Source organism: Zalophus californianus, chromosome 5 (genome assembly GCF_009762305.2).
Source record: "Zalophus californianus isolate mZalCal1 chromosome 5, mZalCal1.pri.v2, whole genome shotgun sequence".
Taxonomy (NCBI): domain Eukaryota; kingdom Metazoa; phylum Chordata; class Mammalia; order Carnivora; family Otariidae; genus Zalophus; species Zalophus californianus.
In genome coordinates this window covers 26248766-26273069 of record NC_045599.1, presented here as the reverse complement: position 1 = coordinate 26273069, position 24304 = coordinate 26248766, and the positions used below count along the sequence as shown (strand labels likewise).

Below are 24304 nucleotides of genomic sequence, written 5' to 3'. Positions count from 1 at the left end.
AAATAAGGCTGGATAAGTAGACATGGGCCAGAGCCAGGTCTTACAGACCACCTTAAGGATTGTGATTTTTATCCTGAGATCTATGGGAAACAATGGTTTTAAGTAAGGGAGCAACATGATTAAATTTTTGTTGAAGCTGACTGCTCTGTAGAGAACAGACTGTAGGAGAACCTAACTAGATGCCGGTGTCCAGTTTAGGGTAGGATCATGGTGACCTAGACTTAGGTGGTGAAAGCAGAGGTGGGGAGAAGTGTGTTGTATTGATACTGTTCAGCTAAACTATTGAACTTCACTTCAGTGACAGGATTGTATTTTTTTAATTGAAGTATAATTGACATATAACACAATAATTTCATCTGTACAACATGATTTGATATTTGTGTACCTTGTGAAATAATCCCCACAGTGAGTCTAGTGACCATTCATCACCATTGAGTTACAACATTTTTTTGTTATGATGAACAATTTCAAGATACATTCTTTTAGCAACTTCCAAATATGCAGCGGTGTACTACTGACTATAGTCACCATACTGTATATTATTTATACATGACTTATTTTATAACTGGAGATTTTGTACCTTTGATCTCTTTCACCCATTTTGTCCACCTCTGCACTCCACTGCCCTCTGGCAACCACCAGTCTGTTCCCTGTGACTTTTGTTTTGTTTGTTCCTCTGTTTTGTTTTTTAGATTCCACATGTAAGAAGTGTCTTTGCTTAGGGTTATATTTTAACATAGATAGTTAATCATAAAATTTCAAAAATTGAAACTTTACATATGCAGATGTTCATAAGGTTAGAGGGATACTAAAACATTTCTCTCTGCCATTGGACTTTGCTGCGTTTCATTTCATGTTGTCTTCTATAGAGAAGATAGGCTACATATGTTACATGGTAAGAAACATTTTACTGATGCATTGTAGAAAATAAAACTCAAAGTCTCAGGGGAACACAGGACCTACTACTATATTGTTGATTAAAGTTGTTAACCATGTTCACATGTATTTTCCTTCAGGCAGGAAACTCAGAGGAAGTCAGGGACTTTTGTGGAGAAAGACAGTCCATAATATACTGATTCATTTTCTGCTTGAACAGCATTTATTTACTATAAATGTAAATTAGGCTTTCTTACTCCTCATTTGTATCGTAAAAGAAACTATTTGCCTTTTCATATCATTTAATAAGCCTTTCCTATAGAGCTGTAAGATCTTTAATTGCATTTAACAAATATTTGTGGAGTGCTTAATATGTGCAAGGCACTGGGATGGCACAGTAGCCTTTTTCAAATTTGAAATTTAATTTGCTGAAGGTAAAGTAAATGTTCTTTCCATTATTTGTGAATATTTTCTCCACCAGATCAATAAATCAGAGAAGCCTGAAAGCTGTGATAATGTGAAGGTGGTTGTTAGGTGCCGGCCCCTCAACGAGAGAGAGAAATCAATGTGCTATAAACAGGCTGTCAGTGTGGATGAGATGAGGGGAACTATTACTGTACATAAGACTGATTCTTCCAACGAACCTCCAAAGACATTTACTTTTGATACTGTTTTTGGACCAGAGAGTAAACAACTTGATGTTTATAACTTAACTGCCAGACCTATTATTGATTCTGTTCTTGAAGGCTACAATGGTGAGTATATTGTTCACTGTTTCTTAACTTTATCAAGGTATTAATACCCTATAAATTCATCCATTGTAATTGTACACTTTGATGAGTTGTAGTAAATACATACAGTTGTGAAACCATCACCACAATCCAGTTTTATGACCCCTCAAAGTTCCTACATGTCCCTTTGCAGTCCCATCTCCAGTCACCCATTGACCTGCTTTTGTCTGTAGTTCTGTCTTTGCTCGAAATTTCATATAAATCAAATCATACCCTATCTCATCTTTCTAACCTGTTTTCTTTCAGTTGTATAATGTTGTTGAGGGTCAACCATGTTATTGTATGTATCAGTACTTCGTTCCTTTTTAATGCCGAATTGTATGAATATACCACCTTTTATGATCTTCAATGAAAATCTGGATTGTTCCAATTTTAGGGCAATTATATATAGTCCTGCTATGAACATTCTTTTATAGAAAGTTCTTTGTGTAAATAAGTTATAAAGTTTCTCTTGGGTAGATACCTAGAAGTAGAATTGGTGGGTCATATGGTTAATGTATATTTATCTTTTGAAGAAATTGCCAAACTATTTTCCAAAGTGGTGACTATTAATTTTTTTCCCCACCAGTGTGTTAGGAGGGTTCTTTTAGTTCCTTCACATTCTCACCAACATTTAGATTGTCAGTCTTTTTAATGACAGCCGTTCTAGAGGATCTGTAATAGTATCTTATTATTTTAACTTACATTTCTATAACAGTGTTGAGCATTTAATCACGTACGTATTAGCCCTTTGTATATCTTTTAAAATATTTTACCCTCTGGGGTGCCTGGGTGGCTCAGTCATTAAGCGTCTGCCTTCGGCTCAGGTCATGATCCTAGGGTCCTGGGATTGAGGCCCGCATCGGGCTCCCTGCTCAGTGGGAAGCCTGCTTCTCCCTCTGCCACTCCCCCTGCTTGTGTTCCCTCTCTCACTGTGTCTCCCTCTATCAAATAAATAAATAAAGTCTTTTAAAAAAAATATTTTACCCTCTTTTCAGTTTCATTGCCTATGTTATTATTGAGTCATGCTTTTTATACATTCTGGATTCAAATCTTTTGATCAGATAAGTGATTTGGAAATATGTTCGTCCAGTATGTGGCTTGTATTTTCATTTTTTAAATGGTGTCTTTTGAAGAGAAAAGATTTTGAGTTTTGATTAAGTCCAGTTTATCATTTTTTTTCTTTTATCATCATGCTTTCATTGACATAGGCAGGAAATATTTGCTGAACCCAAGACCAAAAAGATTTTCTCTTATGTTTTTATCCAGAAGTTGTAAACATTGTATGTCTTACATTTTGGTCTGTGATTCATTTTGAGTTAATTTTTATTAAGGGTGTAAGTTCTTTGCCTTTTATTTTCCCCCTTCTGACCTATGGATATCCAGTTGTTGCAGCACCATTCGTTAAGACTATCCTTTCCCTATTGAGTAAACTTGGTGCTCTTGTCAAAAATCAACAGCCTACAGTTGCGTGGGTTTATTTCTGGATTGTCTATTCTGTTCCATGTCTATCCTGTTTTTATTACTGTAGGTTTATATGTTGGAATTAGGTAGTGTCTGTTCTCTGGCTTTATTATTCTTTTTCAGAATTGTTTTGGCTTTTCTGGATCCTTTGCATTTTCACATAAATTTTAGAATTACCTTGTCAATTTCCACAAAACAAAAAACAAAAACAAAAAACCTACTGGGATTTTGGTAGGGATTGTGTTGAATTGTTATTCTGACAATATTGAGTCTTCTAATCCAGAACATGGCATCTCTCTTCATTTATTTATATCTTGTTTAATTTCTCTCATCAGCATTTTGTTGTAGTTTTTAATGTACAGGTCTTGTCCTTACTTTGATAAATTTATTCCTAAGTATTTTTTTTTACCTGTTTCCTTTTTTTTTTTTTATAGATTTTATTTACTCATTCATGAGAGAGACAGAGAGAGAGGCAGAGGGAGAAGCAGGCGCCCTGCAGAGCAGGGAGCCCGATGTGGGACTCGATCCCAGAACTCTGGGATCATGACCTGTGCCAAAGGCAGATGCTTAACTAACTGAGCTACCCAGGCACCCTCCTTTTTCTTTAAAGATTTTTATTTATTTGTTAGAGAGAGAGGGAGAGAGCATGCACACGCACACAAGCAGGGGGAGGGGCAGAAGGAGAGGGAGAAGCAGACTCCCCTGCTGAGCAGGGAGCCCGATGGAGGGCTTGATCCCAGGACCCCGGGATCATGACCTGAGCCGAAGGCAGACGCTTAATCGACTGAGCCACCCAGGTGCCCTACCTCTTCCTTTTTTAAATTTAAATTCTAGTTAACATACAGTGTATTCCTAAGTGTTTTTGATGCTTTTGTGAATACAATTATTATTATAATTTCATTCTTAGAATTGTGTATTTTTGATACATAGAAGTGCAGTTGATTATTTTAGTAGTCATAGAATTCACTACTTTAACCATTTTACAATATACAAGTCAGGGGTTTTAGTACCTTCATAGTGTTCTGTAACTGTCACTGTTATCTGTTTCCAGAACATCTCCATCACCCCCAAAAGAAACTGTGTATCTATTAGCAGTTACTCCCAGTTTTGCTCCCTCCTGCCCTGGCAACTATGTATTTACTTTTTTTTTTTTAGATTTTATTTATTTATTAATGAGAGAGAGAGAGAGAGAGAGAGAGAGAGAGGCAAAGGGAGAAGCAGCCTCCCTCAGAGCAGGGAGCCCGATGCGGGACTCGATTCCAGGACCCTGGGATCATGACCTGAGCTGAAGGCAGACGCTTAACCATCTGAGCCACCCAGGCGCCCATGTATTTACTTTCTATGTGTATGAGTTTGCCTGTTCTGGACATTTCATTTAATAGAATCATATGCTATACAGTCTTTTTTTTTTTTTTTTTGCTATACAGTCTTTTATGTATGCCTTTTTTTACTTGGTATAATGTTTTCAGTGTTCTTTTACATTATAGTATGTATCAGGACTGCATTTTTTTTTTTTTAAGATTTTATCTGAGAGAGAGCACAAGCAGGGGGGGAGGAGCAGAGGGAGAGGGAGAAGCAGAGGCCCTGCTCAGCAGGGAGCCTGATGTGGGGCTCCATCCCAGGACCCCAGGATCATGACCCCAGCCGAAGGCAGACGCTTAACCAACTGAGCCACCCAGGTGCCCCAGGACCGCATCTTTTAATGGTCAATTAATTCCCTAGGATTTTCTTTTCTTTTCTTTTTTTTTTAAGATTTTATTTATTTATTTGACAGAGAGACAGGGAGAGAGGGAACCAAGCAGGGGGAGTGGGAGAGGGAGAAGCAGGCCCCCCGCCGAACAGGGAGCCCTATGTGGGGCTTGATCCCAGGACTCTGAGACCATGACCTGAGCTGAAAGCAGATGCCTAACGACTGAGCCACCCAGGCGCCCCTAGGGTTTCCTATATACAAGAGTGTGTTACCTTCAAATAGAGATAGTACAATTTCTTTCTTTCCCATCTTTTTGTTACCTGAATTGCACTGGCTAGAACCTCCAGTACAGTGTTGAATACGAGTGGTGAGAATGGACATTTTTGTTTTGTTCCAGATCTTAGGGAGAAAGCATTCACTGTTTTACCAGTAAGGATAATGTTATCTATAGATATTTATCTGATTAAGTTCCCCTCTGTTCTTGGTTTGTCCTCCCTCCCCCACCGTAGGAATGGATTTTGGATCTTGTCAAATGCATTTTTTTCTGCACCTGTTGATGAAATCATCTTTTTTATTTAATTTGTTAATATTTTCAGTTACATTGATTGTAAATGTGAAACCAGTCACACCACTTGGTTATGGTATATTATTCTTTTGTATGTTGTTAGATTTGATATGCTAAAATTTTGTTTAAACTTTTTTGTCTATGTTCAGGAGAGATATAGTAGTTTTCTTGTAATGTCTTTGTCTGGTTTTGGTATCAGGATAATGCTAATTTCATAGAATGAGTTGGAAAGTATTCCCTCCTTTTTAATCATATGGAAAAATTTGTCCAGAATTAGTATTATATGTTCCCTAAGTGTTTGGTAGAATTTACCAGTGAAGCCAACTGGGCCTGGAGTATTTTTTTGTGAGAAGGTTTTTAAAGATTCAATGTCTTTAATAATATAGGGGTTTTTGAGTTACTTTTCTTTTAGTGAGCTCTGGAAGTTTACTCTCATGGAATTTGTCTCTTTCATCTAAGTTTTTGAATTTATTGGGAAAAAGTTGTTTATATCAATCCTCTATTTTTCCTTTGTTAGAATGTGGTGATGAAATCTTTCTCTGCTATTGGTATATGTTATTTGTGTCATCTCTTTTTCTTGTGGTTAGTCTGGCAGAGGACTAATAAAGTAGGAGTAGGTTCTCCTACTTCCTCTTTTTCTGCTTATGGTGGAAGCTGAGGTCATTGTTTTGAGACCTTCCTAACTTTCTAATACGGAGATTTAATTCTATGAATTACCCCTTAAGTACTGCTTTAGTGGCGTTGTACAGATTTTGACATACTGTGTTTTCATTTTCATGCAGTGCAAGGTACTTTCTCCCTTCCCACTTGATTTCTTCTTTGATCCTTGGGTTATTTAGAAATGTGTTAGTTTCCAGATAATTTGAGATTTTCCAGAAATCTTTCTGTTACTGATGTCTAGTTTAATCCCGTTTTAGTGAGAGAACATACTATGTAAAACTTGAATCTTTTGAAATTAGAGACTTGTTTATGACCCAGAATAAGTTTATTATTAAATGTACATTCTTGAAAAGACTATGTATTTTGCTGTTGTTGGATAGAGCATTCTATCTATAATTGTTCATTACATCAATTTGCTTGATAGTATCATTCAAATTTTCTACTTAATTATTTTCTATTTGGTCTATCGAGTACTGACACGGGTATTGAATTCTCTTACAATATTTTTGTATTTGCCTCTTCCTTTCAGTTCTATCACTTTTTACTTGATGTATTTTGAAACCCTGTGAGTAGGTGCATAAATGCTTAGGAGTTTCAAGTCCCCTTCATACGTTAACCTCATTTTCATTATGAAATTACTCTATCCATAGTAATGTTCTTTATTCTGAAACCTCCTTTGGTATTAATATAGACATTTTAACTTTCTTTCGATTTAGTGTTAACATGGTATATCTTCGTTCATCTTTTTTACTTTTAACATATTTGTGTTTTTATATTGAAAGTGCATTTCTAGAATGTAGTTATACTGGAGGTCACTAAGATTACCCCACATTCAGAGCTTGGTAGGAGAAGTCAAGGGTCTCAGGATATAATTGTACTTACAGCTTTGGTTTATTAGAGCAAAAAAGATACCGAAAAAAGAAAACAAAAAAACAGCAAGGAGAAAAGGTGCATGGAGGGAAGCAGGTAACAAACTTCCCAGAGTCCTCTCCTAGTGGGCACACAGGATGTGCTTAATTCGGCTACCATTTAATGTGACGATACTTGTGAAATCTTGTCTGTCAGAGAAGCTCTGTAAGAGACACAGTGTCCCAGGTTTTTGTTGGAGCCTGCTCATGTAGGCACCCTCAGCCTCGCACTTGCCAAGATCCCACACTCATAGAAGAAGGAAAGCAAGTGTTTGGTGTAGACCGCCTTGTTTATACAGTTTAGGCATAATGAGCTACTCTACTTGTTAGGGATTGGCGAGACCCCTCCCTAAATCCAAATTATCAGATGCTGGTCAAAAGCGAAACTTGAAAGCAGGCCTCTCAAAGAGTAGTAGCCCCAGATCTGTTGTTAGCTCTCTTCTGCACGGCATTGTATAGTTGGTAGTGTTTTGTTGTTGGTGGTGGTGTTTTCTTGCTGTCTCTGCTTCTTAATTGGGTTATCAAAACCATTTGTGTCTTGCTGTTGGTTTTCTCTTGGCCCTCTTTTCCTTTTTATGCCTTCCTTTGTATTATTTCTATTATTCCATTCTGTCTTCTCTCTTGGCTTATAGCAATACCTGTTTGTTTTATTTTAGTGGTTGCTTTAAGGTTTATAGTATAAATCTTTAATATAGCACACTTTATCATCAAGTGATATTATGCTACCTTTCGTAAAGTAAAAAAAAATGTTTTTAAACTATACTTCTAGTTGTCTCCTCCCAAGTTTTGTGGCGGTGTTGTTGCACATTTACTTCTACGTGTTATAAACTCCAAACCATATGGTTGTTATTTTTGTTTAAACCATCAGTTGTCTTTTAAAGAGATTTAAATAACAGGAAAAAATGATTTTATTTTCTTCCTTATGGACTCACCATTTTTGGGACTCTCTATTCCTTCATGTAGATCCATATTTCCCATCTAGTATCACTGTTTCTGCATTGGGTAACTTCCTCAAATGTTTCTCAGAGTGCAAATCTACTGATGATTAATTCTTTCAGATTTTGTAGTCTAAAAAGTATTTATTTTGCCTTTGTTTTTTATTTGTTTTTTTTTTTTTAAGATTTTATTTATTTGACAGAGAGAGACACAGCGAGAGAGGGAACACAAGCAGGGGGAGGGGGAGGGGGAGAGGGAGAAGCAGGCTTCCCACCGAGCCCACCAAGCAGGGAGCCCAATGCGGGGCTCGATCCCAGGACCCCGGGATCATGACCCGAGCCGAAGGCAGACGCTTAACGACTGAGCCACCCAGGTGCCGCTTGCCTTTGTTTTTGAAAGAAATTTTCATGAGATGTAGGATTCTAGGTTGATAGTTTTTTCTTTTAATACTTGAAGAATATTCCTCTACTGTCATCTCATTTGCCTTTTGTCCTACTGGAATTCTGCTTTCCTTATTTTGGTTCTTCTTTATATAACATGTCTTGCTCTGGTTGCTTTTAAGATTTTCTTCTATATCACTGGTTGTGAGCATTTTGATTATGTTGTGCCATGGTCTATTTTTCTTTGTTTCTGTGCTTACAATTCATTAAGCTTTTTGTATCTGTGAGTTTGTAGTTTTCATCAAATTTGGAAAATTTTCAGCCATATTTCTTCATATGTTTTTCCTGTTCCCGTTCTCTCCTTGGGGGACTGCAATGACATGTATATTAAGCTGCTTGAAATTGTCCCACAGCTCATTGATGCTGTTTTTCTTTTTTCTATTTTTTTCTCTGTATTACATTTTTTACTGTTTCTGTTGGTATGTGTTAAAGGTAACTGACCTTGTATTCTGCGGTGTCTAATCTGCCTTTATTTCTTACCTGTTATGTTGTGCATTTCACACACTGTAGTTTTCATCCCTAGAAGTTTGATCTGGATCTTTGTTGTGTCTTCCATCCAAGTTCTTCCAAACTTCTATCCAAAGTTTCCAGTTAACTTTTTAACATGTAGAATATAGTTTTTATAACTGTTTTAACGTCTTTTGCGCAAATTCTAACATTTGTGTCAGTTCTGAATTGGTTTTGACTGATTGATGGATTTCTTTATTATGAGTTGTATCTTTTTGCTTTTTTGCAAGCTTGGCAAATTTTGGTTGGATGCCAGACAATGAATTTTACCTTGGCTCTTGGATTTTTAAAATTCCTATGAATATTCATGAGCTTTGTTCTCAGTTGTAGTTACTTGAAAATGGTTTGATTCTTTCGGATCTTTTTTTTTATTAGTTGCAGAGGTAGAATTTAGTGATTCATCAGTGCTCATTACTTGAAGTGCCCTCCTTAATGCCCATCACCCAATTACCCCATCACCCCCATCTCCCCTCCAGCAACCCTCAGTTTGTTTCCTAGAGTTTAGCATCTCTTATGATTTGCCTCCCTCTCAAATTTCATCTTATTTTATTTTTCCTTCCCTTCCCCTATGTTCATCAGTTTTGTTTCTTAAATTCCACATATGAGTGAAATCATATGGTATTTGTCTTTCTCTGGCTTTTTCAGATCTTTTTAAGATCCTTAGTTAGGACTGGAGTAGTGATCAGTCTAAGGTTAGTCCCCTAATTCTGAGGCAAGACCCTTTTGTTTACCGTACCTAATGTCCCGTGCTTCCTGAGGCTTTCCGGTCTGGCTGGTGTAAACAGATACTGTTTCTGCCCTTTGTGAGCATTGAGGACTCTTCCTTCCAAATGATTCCCACCCCTACCTCCATTTAGATAGTTTCCTCACACTCTTGAGATGCTTAGTACTCAGCCAAATACTTGAGGAAGACCTGCAGACCTCTGGAATCTGCAGCTTTCTGCACGGTGGTACCCTCTTCGCTACCGTGTCCTCCAAGTTCTAGCTGCGTTGGTCTCTCTGGACTCTGGGCTCCTTCTTGACTCAGAGAATCTGCTCATCACTCCTTGGATTCCCCCTCCTGCTCTGTGGTTGATTCTCTTACAAGGCAGGAAGCTGGGCAATCATAGGGCCTGACTTACCTGTTTGCCAACTTTGGGGTCACAGCCCTTTATTGACTGAGGTTCATTGTCTTGAAAACTGTTGTTTCATATATTTTGTCTGCTTTTTGTTTCAATCAAGAGGGTAAATCTGGTCCTTGTTACTCTTTGTTGGAAGTGGAAGTGTCACTCATTTAATTTTGAAATAACAGAATTGTGTGTTTTAAAAAATAAATGTTGTACGGAGTAGTATGTAAATGTCAAGGGACTTTTCACCTATTTTCCACCTATTATGCTGACTGAAAATTGTTGATGGTAACATAGAACAATATGTTTAAAAAGGACAAAAATCAGGAATGCTATAACATAGAGTGTTTACTTGGCATTATTCAAATGTGCAATGGCAAGTACATAATCCTTCCACCATTTAAAACTTTTTTTTAATTAATAATAAGCTTTTTTAGAACAGCTTTAGGTTATAGCAAAATTAAGGAAAGTACAGAGATTTCCCATATATCCCTGTCTCCAAACATATACAAAGTTCCCCACTATCAACATCTTTCACCACAGTGGTACATTTGTTACAGTGATGAACATACATTGACACATCAGTATCATCCAAAGTCCATAGGTTACATTAGGGTTCACTCTTGAGGTTGTACAACCTATGGGTTTTGACAAAAATATAATGATGTGTATCCACTATTATAATACTGTAAAAAATAATTTCACCTCTGCTCTGCTTGTTTATCCTTCCTTCCCCGGCTAAGCCTAGCAACCACTAATCTTTTTACTGTCTCCATAGTTTCACCTATTCTAGATTGTCATACAGTTACAATTGTATAATATGTAACCTTTCAGTTTGGCTTCTTTCACTTAGTAATATGCACTGAAGTTTTCTCCATGTCTTTTCATGGCTTGATAGCTTGTATCTTTTTTTGCACTGATAATAATCTGTTGTCTGGATGTACCACAGTTTATCAGTTCACTTACCTACAGAAGGACATCTTGGTTGCTTCCAAATTTTGGTAGTTATGAATATGCACTGCTGTAAACATCCATATGCAGATTTTTTGTAGGCTTTCTCCCATTTTTAAGATGTAGTCATGAAATGGGGAGGTTGGGTAAAATTTCAGGTCATTTTTAGTTTTTAAAAAGTAAAGTTTGTTTTTTTTTTAAAGATTTTTTTTTTTTTTTGACAGACACAGCGAGAGAGGGAACACAAGCAAGGGGAGAGGGAGAGGGAGAACAGGCTTCCTGCGGAGCAGGGAGCCCAATATGGGGCTCAATCCCAGGACCCCGGGATCATGACCTGAGCTGAAGGCAGACGCTTAACGACTGAGCCACCCAGGTGCCCCTAAAAAGTAAAGTTTTAAGAGAAGTTCATCTTAAGGAAATGCTAGCATTAGATTTGTTAAGTTGGACATACAAAAACTAGAAATTTGGAATCTCATCTCTGAAAATGAGATGAGATTCTTTTATTCTAGGGGATTCCTGGTCCTCATTTCTCAGCTTTAAAATTATAGATCAATATCCTTTTTGAATCCGTAATCTTCATATATTTAATGAATTCATAGGAATTTTATTAGAAATTAATTTTGAATTAAAATTTTGGCCATTACATACTTTTAAAAAATAAGGGCTCTAGAGCCAAATGGACTGTGTTCACATCTTGTTTCTACCACTTACTATGACATTGAACAAGTAACTCAACCTCTCTAAGCCTTTGTTTCCTTAGCTAAAGCATGGGAATATAAATGGTGCCTTGCTTTTAGGATTGGGGTGAAAATTCAGTGAGGTTGTGTGTACAGTACATGACCTAGCACATAGTAGATGATCAGTAAATGATAGTCATTGTGTCCGCTCTCACATGCGGTCTGTGAGTTCATAATATTTTCAGCTCTCTTGAAGGCAATATGTTACATTCTTAATGGCATAGTTTGAGATATTTAGCGAGTTAGAAAAAAGACTTTTTTTATTCCCATGTATAAAAAATGGCTTCTGTCGTGAATAAGTACTGTGATGATTGTCACAGAAAGTCTGAAAATGATGGTGACGTAAGAGGTCACTTGATGGGGTGGAAGTAGTTGAAAAGCCATGTCGTTTGTGCTGTCTTCTCACACTGCGCTGTCTCCTGCAGAAATTGCACCCGCTACCAGGGCTTCACTGGGCACATACATCTCATCCCTCCACCTGTCTGCTTGACACATACATTTGGGTTATCATGGGCATTTAGAGCTCAGTATGCCCTCAACTGAATTCAGTCTTTCCCTTCAAACCGTCCTTTCTTCTGGTGGTGTTCACCAGCCATACATCCCTTGTTCAAGCCAGAAATTTGAAAAGTCATCCTGGATTCCTCCTTTTCTGTGGTCCCCTGGCTAGTTATTTCCCAGATGCTGTTGCTTCTGATGGTTACATGGCTCTGAAATCCTTCCATCTTTTCTCATTCTCTTCTGTTGTCAACACCGTGTCTCATTTGGCTAACCACTCCAGCTCTCTGACTGGCTTCATCACATCTCCTCTTGCTTTGTTCCAGTTCTTTGTACACAGTGTAGCCAAAGTGATCCTGATGTCACTCCTAACTGCAAAATCATTCTATGGCTTCACTTTGCTTTTAGGATTCGTTCTTACAACTTTAGCGTGGCCTTCATGGTGGTGTGCAATTAGGCCCTTGCGGTGTCTTTACCTCTGTGTCCATCTGCCTTCATTTTCCATCTCCGCTTCTTCCATTCTGATCTCATTTCATTTCCTCAAAACCTCTGTTTTCTTTCTTACTTCTTGCTGTCCACTCTGTTGCTCTCTAACTCTTACTTATATTTCAGATTGTATCTTGAACCTTACCTTTTCTGGAAGGCCTTTCTTGACTTCCCTCCACTTTCTCCTTGTGTCATTTCTCCTGCCTAGATTATATCCCTTTACTCTCAGCTAGAACTCCGTTTCTTATTCCCAACACTCATCCTGCTTGTAAGTGTTTGACCAGTATCCCCTCTCCAAGATGATGCACACCATAAAATTAAGGATTCTGTTTGTCTTGTTTGTCACTTTGTCCCTGGTGCCTGGCATAGTGCCATACTCAGGTGTGTGCTAAGTAGTTGCTGAATGAATGAATTTAGGTATTTAGAAAGTTTAAATTGTATCTATAATTACCTATAATAATTGTCTTGTCACATTTTTTTAACTCCCCCATTCCTTAGAGATTTTACTTAAAAAATACATATTTTTAAAATGAATTTATTTTAGGATTAAGAAGAAAAAAACTCTGCCATTTACTTGTACTCTACCAGGCATCATGCTGGTCGTGTGGAGTAAACTGTTTCATTTGGTTCTTACTGTTCATGTTGGGTTAGTTACTCTTGTCCTCGTTTTACCACTGACGAGACAGGCTCTGAGTCTGAGAGACAATCTCTTGTCTAAGCTCAGGTGCCTAAAAGTGGCAGATGTGTGGATTCACACTGATGTCTTTCCGTTATAGAACCTGTATTCTTTTGTTGCTGCAATTATACTGCCTTCTCCAATTTAATGTCCACATTACGTAATTAATATACACATTATAGTAAATTTCTTATAATTAGCCATAATGTAAAATTTTGCTTTTAGGGCTTGGGATACTTTTCATTAATAATTAGGAATATCTCATTGACTCGAGAACTTTAACAGTGCTTGGCTCATGTGGCACAGAGTACATATTGTTATTGTTGATAATATAAGTGAAATTTGTAGGGGCGCCTGGGAGGTTCAGTCGTTAAGTGTCTGCCTTTGGCTCAGGTCATGGTCCCAGGGTCCTGGGATTGAGCCCCGTATCGGGCTCCCTGCTCGGCGGGAAGCCTGCTTCTCCCTCTCCAACTCCTCCTGCTTGTGTTCCCTCTCTCGCTATGTCTCTGTCTGTCAAAGAAATAAATAAAATCTTTAAAAAAAATGAAATTTGTACTTGAATAAATTTTAAGTCCAGGGAAGAAATTGCGTCACAGTGTCAAAGGAATTACTTTTAAGAGCTATTGTTCTGTAGCATTAGACTCTAAAAAGTGATTTGATTCTCTTCATCATTTTCAGGGACTATTTTTGCATATGGACAAACTGGAACAGGCAAAACTTTTACCATGGAAGGTGTTCGAGCGGTTCCTGAACTTAGAGGAATCATTCCAAATTCATTTGCTCACATATTTGGTCATATTGCAAAAGCAGAGGGTGATACAAGGTAAAAGAGAATTCTTTTATTTTCTAATATTGAGAAGTACAAACACAAGAAAGGCATATAGGTATAAAGCTTATAAACACATTTGAAAACTCTTATAAATATTTCTCTGCTCTTTATGCTTCCTAAAATGATGTTTTATTTATAGATTTTTGGTTCGAGTGTCTTACTTGGAAATATATAATGAAGAAGTCCGTGACCTTTTGGGCAAGGATCAGACACAGAGGTTAGAGGTAAGGATAACTGAAATTGAGGTACTTTTCAAAGTAGTAGAAGTTTACTAAATTAAGGTTCTTTTTTTTTTTAATTCTTTTTGTCCAAAGGTATTTTTAATATTTTACTTATTTTTTTGATCTGGTAATATATGATCATGATTCAGAATTTAAAATATTGTGAAAATTAATGCTTTGAAAAGTTGTTTCTACCCCATCTGCCCACTTTTACCCTAAGATAACCACTTTCAGTATTCCTTCATTGTTCTTTTATGTAAGTATAACAAATATAATTTTACTTCTACTCCATAAGTAGTTAGACATGTACGTTGATCTGCACTTTTTTTATTTAAAATATTTTTTTTATTTTTTAAAGATTTTATTTGTTGATTAGAGAGAGAGAGAGAGAGCACAAGCAGGGGGAGCGGTAGAGGCAGAGGGAGAAGCAGGCTCCCCGCTGAGCAGGGAGCCTGATGCAGGACTTGATCCCAGGACCCTGGGATCATGACCTAAGCCGAAGGCAGACGCTTAACCATCTGAGCCACTCAGGTGCCCCTGATCTGCACTTTTTTTTAAATTAAAATTCTTATTCAGATAAGCATAGGGTCGCATGTGGCTGTAAGAAAGAATATGGAGAGAGTACCCTTTACATAGGTGTACCTTTTACACAGTTTTCCCCAGTGGTAACATTTTACAGAGCTGTAGTAGAGTATCACAACCATGATACTGTCATTGATACAGTCTACAGATTGTACTCAAAGTGCTCCAGCTTTTCTTGTACTCTTTGTGTTTAGATTGACAGATCCACTACCACGTTAAGGTACTAAACAGTCGTATCACAGAGATGCCTCCTGTTACCCTTTTATGACCACATCCACGTCTAGCCAGACTACATTGCTCTGTCGCCATCCCTCACGCCTGACAATCCTTAATCTGCTTTCAAGTTCTAGAATTTTGTCTTTTCAAAAATGTCACATAAATAGAACCATACAATATGTAACCTTTTGGGATCAGCCTTTTTCACTTGGCATAACCTCCCTGAGATTTATCCAAGTTGTTGCATGTATTGATAGTTCATTTACTTTTTATTGCTGAGTGGCACTGCATGGTGTATACACGTAAAGTTCAACCGTTCACCTGTTGAAAGACATCTAGGCAGTTTATAGTTTTTGGCTATTATGAATCAAACATCTATGAACATTTGCACACAGATTTTTACATGAATATAAGTTTTCATTTTCTGGGGGCGCCTGGGTGGCTCAGTCGGTTAAGTGGCTGCCTTCCGCTCAGGTCATGATCCCAGGGTCCTGGGATCGAGCCCCACATCGGGCACCCTGCTTGGCGGCAAGCCTGCTTCTCCCTCTCCCACTCCCCCGGCTTGTGTTCCCTCTCTCGTTATCTCTCTCTCTGTCAAATAAAATAAAAAAATTAAAAAAGGGCGCCTGGGTGGCTCAGTTGGTTAAGCGACTGCCTTCGGCTCAGGTCATGATCCTGGAGTCCCAGGATCGAGCCCCACATCGGGCTCCCTGCTCAGCAGGGAGTCTGCTTCTCCCTCTGACCCTCTTCCCTCTCGTGCTCTCTATCTCTCATTCTCTCTCTCTCAAATAAATAAATAAAATCTTTAAAAAAAAAAAAAAAAAAAAAAAATTAAAAAAAATCTTAAAAAAAAAAAGTTTTCATTTTCTGGTATGAATGCCAAGAGTACTCCAGAATTGACTTTAAGTCAGAAATTGTTAAGGTGTCAAAAATAAAGATACTGAGACCAATCATGAATATAGTAAAAAATACTAATAGTTTTCAATCTTTCTTTTACCTAAAGGGAAAAGTAAAATTGCTGATTGAGAAAGTTTAGTTTGTACACCTTTGAGTAATAGATGGGCATGAAAGACTACTTTTATCATGCATTTCAGAAAAGGTAAATGTGAAATTACATGCATAAATATTAGAGAATTACAAAATTTGTGAATAGGTACATTATGTTGTTAACTTACAAGCTTAGTTGATTCACATTCATTGTTTTTTTAAAAAAGAGATGTAATTCACAGAGGATAATATTCACCCTTTTAAAGTATACAATTTAGCAGTTCTTAGTATGTTCACAAAATTATACAACCATCACTGTCTAAATCTGGAACATTTTCATTACCCCCAAAAGAAATCCCGTGCCCATTAGGAGTCACTCCCCATTCCCCCTTCTCCCCACCTCCTGGTAATCATAACTCACTTTCTGTCCCCATGGATTTGCCTATTCTAGGTATTTCATATAAGTGGAATCATATAAAATGTGGTCTTCTGTGTCTTGCTTCTTTCATTTAATATAGTGTTTTCAAGGTTCATTGATGTACTTCGTTTACTTTTTAAAAAAAATAGCTTTATTGAGATATAATTCATATACCATACAATTTATGCATTTAAAGTATACTATTCAATGGTTTTTGGTATGTTCATAGAGTTGTACCTCTGTCACCACAATCAGTTTTGGAACATTTTCCTTATCCCAAAAAGAAATGCTATGCCTCTTAGATGTCACTCTCAACCCAGTCGTAGGCAACACTAATCTACTTTTTGTCTCTATATATTTGCCTATTTTGGATACATAAGGTAAAGGAATAATACAATATGTGGTGTTTGATGACTAGCTTCTTTCATTTAGAATAATTTTTCATGGTTCACCCATGTTGTAGCATGTGTCAGTACTTAATTTTTTTTGTTATTGCTGAATAATAATCCTTTGTGTGGGTATACTGCATTTTATTGATTCCATCAGGGGAACATTGGGGTTGTTTCTACTTTCCATCTATTATGAATAATGCTGTTATGAACTTACACTTGTACAAGTTTTTGTGTGAATATGTTTTCGGTTCTCCTGGTTGTATTCCTATGAGTGTAATCACTGGATCCTGTGGTAACTGTGGTACTTCAGCATCTGAGGAACTGCCAGATTGTTTTCCACATGGCTGTACCATTTTACACTCTTGTCACCAGGAATGAGGTTTCCAGTTTGTCCACGTCCTTGTCAGTGCTTGTTATTGTCCCTCTTCTATTTAGCCATTGTGGTTGGTGGTGGTGGTATCTGTGGGCTTGATTTCCGTTTCTTTGGTGGCTAATGATAATGAACATATTTTCCCATGCTTGTTAGCCATTTGAATACCTTCTTGAGAGAAATGTCTGTTCTGATCCTTTGCCTGTTTTTAATTAGGTTATTTGTGTTTTTGTTACTGAGTTGTAATACTTCTTTATGTATTCTAGATAGAAGTCCCTTAACAGGTACATGATTTACACAATTTTTTCCCCATTTATGGGTTGTCTTTTTACTTTCATGATGGTTTTCTTTGAAGCACAAAACTTTTAAATTTTGATCATGTCCGATTTATCTATGTTTAGTTTTGTTGCTTGTGCTTTTGGTGTTAATCTAAGAAACCATTGTTTTATCCAAGGTCATGAAGATTTATGCTTTTGTTTTATTCGAAGAGTTTTATAGTTATAGCTTTTATATTTAGATCTTTGATCCATTTTGAGTTAATTTTTGTGTAGGGTTGAGGTAGAGGACCAACTTCATTATTGTGCATGTGGATATCCCGTTGTCATGGATATCAGGTCATGATCTCAGGGTCCTGGGATGGAGCCCAGTGTCAGGCTCTCTGCTCGGCGGGGAGTCTGCTTCTCTCTCTCACTCTTCCTCTGTGCGCTTTCTCTCTCTCTCAAATAGATAAATAAAATAAGTAAAAAAAAAAAAGCTGCATACTGTTCTTTATAGGGACATAATTAAAATGTCTTTAGCCAGCCCTCTCTTGATGAACACTTGGGTTGTTTCTAATCTTTTGCTGTTACAAACAATTCTGTAGTAAGTAGTGTTGTATATATATGACTTCATACATGTGCAGGCATATCTGAGGATAAATTCCTGAAGCTGGATTGCTGGGTCAGGTGGTAAACAATTGGTAAATATTGCCAGATATTTTAGGATGTGAGACAAAAGAAGGTTAGCCTTTAAAATATTAATACTGGAATTTTGTTTAGAATTACATTGTCAGTAAAATAATTAAAGAATAATGTGCGTATAGTAGCTGAAGAGAATACAGAATAACAGTAGCCACCTTTGTAGAGTGGTGTAGAATACATGTAGAATAACAGCAGCTACTATTATTAAGCTCTTATAATGTGATAGTAGGCATTCAGTGCAGTAAATTGTGGTAGTAGTACATAGTTTATTTCATTTAATCTTCCTAGCAGTTCAGTTTTGTTGCTGTGAAAACCAAAACCTAGAGGGGTTTCCTGACAGTCATGTAGCAGGTGAATGGTGGTATCATCTAGAATTACAGGGTTGGTTTTTGGACTCCTTCCATCATGGCTTGAGTTCTGGCTATGATATCTTGAGCAAGTTATTTAACCTGTATGAGCCTTAGTTTTGCCACATGCAAATGGAAGTAATAACAGTATCTACTTCATAAGATTATTGCCAGCCTGAACAAGTTAATACAAAGTGTTTAAATCAAGACTTGACACATAAGAAAGTACTAAATAAATGTTAGCCTTTTTTTTTTCCCCCTTAGAGGGAAAGGAGAGGGAGAGAGAGAGAATCTTAAGCAGGCTCCATGCCCAGTACAGAGCCCGATACGGGGCTTGATCTCAGGACCCTGAGATCATGACCTGAGCTGAAATCAAGAGTCAAATGCTTAACCATCTGAGCCATCCAGGAGCCCCTATGCTTTTTCTTTTTAAGTTTACTATATAAACTGAGCTTTTGGAGCAGTGTATTACAGGCTTAGGCATTATTTGTTGGACCTTAATGAAGGCTTATTCTGTAATGATGATGTATACATAGGAAATGTCAAGGTAAGTTTCTTTTTTGCTAGCTGTCATCTTTGACGTCAGTTTTGATGGATACTTTAATTCTATACTTTACCTTTTAAAAGTTTCTCATTGCAGAAATTATTAGAATAAAAATCATTTAGAAAAAACATTTCCATTTGTACCAGTAATTACAGATCGAATTTATTCTCAGGAACATTCTCGTCAATGATTCTCAATTGTATTAGACCCAGGGCCCCATTTTTATAACATATATTTTGTAATGTCCCTTTGACTATCCTGAAATAAAATTCATAGATAATAAAATCTACCTACACACATAATTTTTCAAGTATTTATATACTGACCAATTGTAATACAAATGAGAACAAAGTACTGAAAAAATAAAATGCTACTTTTCCATTATATAAATGCTTAGATGTGACCACACTCAATGACATAACGAAGTAGTCAGAGGCATAAGTAATCATTATGAGTGCAACAGCTATAAATGCAGACTGTTATTGATATGCTGTATTGGTGATCTAAACACCTTGAGTGGTGTTACTGTCAGTGAAATAGTTTTTTAAAATAGTGACAAGTTCTTGGTAGGGTTCTGAACAAAATAAAGTTGTTCTTCAATTTTCTGTATTTATATTCCTTTATTATTATTGTGGAAAAGCACTTTGTCTTTATATATAAAACAGCGTCAGGGTCTAGACACAGGTAATTATAAATAATTTTTTTCACCCGTATGAATATATGCTAGGACATTCAGAATTGTGGGGGCATTTCTTTATTGACAGACCATCCCACCCATTTCAGGATGCTTAGTATCCATTGCTCCTGCCTGTGAATGCCAGTAGTGCCCTCAAATGAACCAGAAACTCCTCCTATAAATTTCTGAAACATTCTAGGTTGGGAGTAACTGCTCCTTTGAGATCTGTTGTTCTAGTGTTATAAACAGTATTTGTTACAGAAGTTAAATTTCCATGTTTTTATGACAAAAGTTACTATTTTTAAAGATTTTATTTATTCATCAGAGAAAGAGAGAGAGCACGTGCCCGTGAGCAGGGGGAGCAGCAGAGGGAGAAGCAGATTCCAGAAACTCGTCCTATAAATTTCTGAAACATTCTAGGTTGGGAGTAACTGCTTCTTTGAGATCTGTTGTTCTAGTGTTACAAACAGTATTTGTTACAGAAGTTAAATTTCCATGTTTTTATTACAAAAGTTACTATTTTTAAAGATTTTATTTATTCATCTGAGAGAAAGAGAGAGAATGTGTGCCCGTGAGCAGGGGGAGCAGCAGAGGGAGAAGCAGATTCCCCGCTGAGCAGGGAGCCTGATGCGGGACTTGATCCCAGGACCCTGGGATCATGACCTGAACTGAAGGCAGACGCTTAACCGACTGAGCCAGCCAGGTGCCCCTGACAAAAATTATTTGAAGCATTACCCAATTAAAAAAAAACTTTCACAAATTTAGAATCACATTTGATTTCTTCATCTTTCATATCTAATCAGTTTATTTACACTTAGTAATTGAATTTTGAATTAAGGTCATACTGTGATTGGAAATGACCTTAGATTTTGCAGATTAATACCTGTTAGAAGTGTGTTTCCGGTCTGCAGTGACATGAGTGCAGAATGTGAGAGTAAACGTTTAAAGACTTTTATAGCAATTTGACATTGCCATGCATGATTTTTATATTTTTCAGAAATAGCAGTTTGGCAGATTAGAAATACATACATTGTTCTTTACCATAGATTTTCTGAGAAGCATTGATATAGACCAGTAATTTTCAAACTCATTTAAAAGTTTTAAAGCATTTAAATACATTCATCAAACCAGACCTTTCCATGGAAGCACAGTGTCAAAACACACAAAAGTGAAGTTTTTTTAGAATTTGTCTCAGCCTGGGCGCCTGGGTGGCTCAGTTGGTTAAGCGACTGCCTTCGGCTCAGGTCATGATCCTGGAGTCCCAGGATCGAGTCCTGCATCGGGCCCACTGCTCAGCAGGGAGTCTGCTTCTCCCTCTGACCCTCTTCCCTCTTGTGCTCTCTCTCATTCTCTCTCTCTCAAATAAATAAATAAATAAATAAAATCTTATTAAAAAAAAAAAAGAATTTTTCTCAGCCTGAGGATCCCCAAACTCCTACAGCAGCTTCCGCAGGGCCACCATGGGGTTCTCAGAGCACATTTCGACCCCCACTGGTTTATGGAGGCCAGCCTACTCCTTTACTATTAACAAATTAGGGCATATTTATATCCCGTGACAGAAAAAGAGTAGTTTTTCCTAATATATAAATATATCTTACAAATTGTTACCCAGAAAAGAACAAAAACCTCCCAAACCCCCAACTAGATCTCAAGTCAACACCTGGAACTTGGAGCATCTGCCCTTGTGATTTTTGTCTTGGGATTGTTTTTTAAACTTTCGTTTGTCATCTTTGTGAGGTCCTACTACCTGTGGAATGGTTCACTCCACTGGCAGCCATCGACCTCAGCCTCAGCCTCACTTTATAGGCATACCTCGTCTTACAGTGCTCCGCTTTAGTGCGCTTTCCAGATACTGCATTTTTTACCCTGTGTCCAACAACCTGTTGGCACCATTTTTCAAACAGGAGTTGCTCATTTCATGTCTCTGTGTCATGTTTTGGTAATTATTGCTGTATTTCAAACTTTTTCACTGTTACTGTATTTGTTACAGTGATCTCTGATCAGTGATCTTTGATGTGACCATTGTAACTGTTTTTGGTTTGCCACAAACCATGCCCAAATAAAACAGCAAACTTAATAAATGTGTGTGTTCTGACCGCTTCACTGACTGCCCTTTCCCCATTTCTCTTTCTCTCCTTGGGACTCTATTCCCTGACAGACAGCAATACTGAAATTAGGCCAGTTAACCACACAGTGGCCTGTGAGTGTGCAAGTGAAAGGTAGAGTTGCACGTCTCTTTAAATCAAAAGCTAGAAATGATTAAGTTTAGTGAGAAAGGCATGTTGAAAGCCAAGATAGGCTGAAAGTTAGGCCTCCTGCACCAAATAGTTAGCAACTTTTGACTGTAAAAGAAAAGTTCCTGAAGGAAATTAAAAGTGCTACTCAAGTGTACACACACATGATAAGGAAGCAAACAGACTTAATACTGATGTAGAGAAAATTTTAGTGGTTTGGACAAAAGGTCATACTAGCCACAACAGTCTCCTAAGCCAAAGCCTAATCCAGGGCAAGGCCCTAACTCTCTTCAATTCTGTGAAGGTTAAGAGAGGTGAGGAGGCTGTACAAGAAAAGTCTGAAACTAGCAAGGGTTAGTTCATGAGGTTTAAGGAAGCCATCTCCATAACATGAAAGTGCAAGATGAAGTAGCACCTGCTGATGTAGGAGCTGTAGCAAGTTAACCAGGAGTTCCAGCTAAGATAATTCATGAAGGCGGCTACACTAAATAGCAGATTTTCAATCTGCTTTCTATTGGAAGAAGATGCTGTCTAGGACTTTGATACCTAGAGAAGTGAAGTCAGTGCCTGGCTTCAAAGCTTCAAAGGACACACTCTTATTACAAGCTAATGCAACTGGTGACTATAAGTTGAAGCCAGTGGTCATTTAACACTCTGAAAACTCCTAGGACCCTTAAGAATTATGCTAAATATACTTTGTCTTTCATCTATAAATGGCACAACAAGGCCTGGATGATAGCACATCTGTCCACCACATGGGTCATTGAATATTTTAAGTCCACTGTTGAGACCTCAGAAAAAAAGATTTCTGTCAGAATATTACTGCTTATTGACTGTGCACCTGGTCACCTAAGAGCACTGATGAAGATGTACAATGAGAGAGTGTTGTTTTCATGCCTGCTAACATAACATCCATTCTACAGCCCCTGGATCAAGTCTTGTTATTGAAGAAATACATTTCCTAAGGCTATAGCTGCCATAGAGAGTTATTCTTCTAAGGGATCTGGGCAAAGTAAATTGAAAATCTTCTGGAAAGGATTCATACTTCTAGATGCTATGAAGAGTGTTCATGACTCATGAGAAGCGATCACAATATCAGCGTTAACAAGAGTTTGGAAGAAGTCAATTCCAACCCTCGTGGATGACTTGGAGGAGTTCAAGACTTCAGTGGAGGAAGTCACTGCAGATGTGGTGGAAACAGCAAGAGAACTAGGTTTAGAAGTGGAGCCTGAAGATGTGGCTGAATTGCTACAATCTCATGATAAAACCTAATGGATGAGGAGTTACTTCTTATGGATGAACAAAGAAAGTGGTTTTCTGAGATGGAATCTACTCCTGGTGAAGATGCTGTGAAGGCTGTTGAAGTGGCAACAAAGGATTTAGAATATTTCATAAACTTTGTTGACAGAGCAGTGGCAGGGTTTGAGAGGATTGGCTCCAATTTTGAAAGAAGTTCTGCTGTGGGTAAAATGCTAGCAAACAGCATCACGTTCTACGGAGAGATCATTATTGAAAGGAAGAGTCAGTCACTGCCGCAAACTTTGTTGTATCATTTTAGGAAGCTCCCACAGCCACTCGAGCCTTCAGCACCCCCACCCTGACCAGTCAGCAGCCGTCACCATTGAGACAGGACCCTCCACCAGCAAAAAGGTGTCTACTGGCTGAAAGCTCAGATGATGGTTAGCATTTTTAGCAATAAAATATTTCTTTTTTTAAAATTTTATTTATTTATTTGGCAGAGAGACACATCGAGAGAGGGAACACAAGCAGGGGAGGTGGGAGAGGGAGAAGCAGGCTTCCTGCTGAGCAGGGAGCCCAGTGCGGGGCTTGATCCCAGGACCCTGGGACCATGACCTGAGCTGAAGGAAGACGCTAAACGACTGAGCCACCCAGGAGCCCCTAGCAATAAAATATTTCTTAATTAAGGTATATATTACTGTTTTTTAGACATAATGCTATCATACACTTAAAAGATTACAGTGTAATGTAAACATAATTGTGGAGTGGGAAACCAAGAAATTCGTTTGACGTGGTTTGAGTATTTGCTTTATTGTGGTGGTCTGCAACCCAAGCTACAGTAGCTCCGAGGATACCTGTATTTTGTTGACTTGTGGCAGTGACTTCTAGGGCCTTACAAAGTGAATTTTATATTTCTGACACTGTATTTATATATCCTTCATATTTGGTAAATAAAGTTACGCATAGAAAGGTAACATTTTTCCATAGATGTCATAGATCTATTTATTTCATTCATTTGTTTGA

General features: G+C 37.6%; 1 protein-coding gene across 5 annotated transcripts in view; it reads left to right on the top strand.

Annotated features, from left to right (window-relative positions):
• Nucleotides 1-24304, top strand: part of KIF3A (kinesin family member 3A) — a 55522-nt gene that overhangs the window by 1973 nt on the left and 29245 nt on the right. For all 5 annotated transcript variants that reach the window (XM_027604504.2, XM_027604503.2, XM_027604506.2 and 2 more), the window contains exons 2-4: nt 1358-1631; nt 13946-14090; nt 14236-14320. In XM_027604504.2, coding sequence (XP_027460305.1) covers nt 1358-1631; nt 13946-14090; nt 14236-14320 — 504 coding nt within the window. The remainder of the gene's footprint in view (nt 1-1357; nt 1632-13945; nt 14091-14235; nt 14321-24304) is intronic.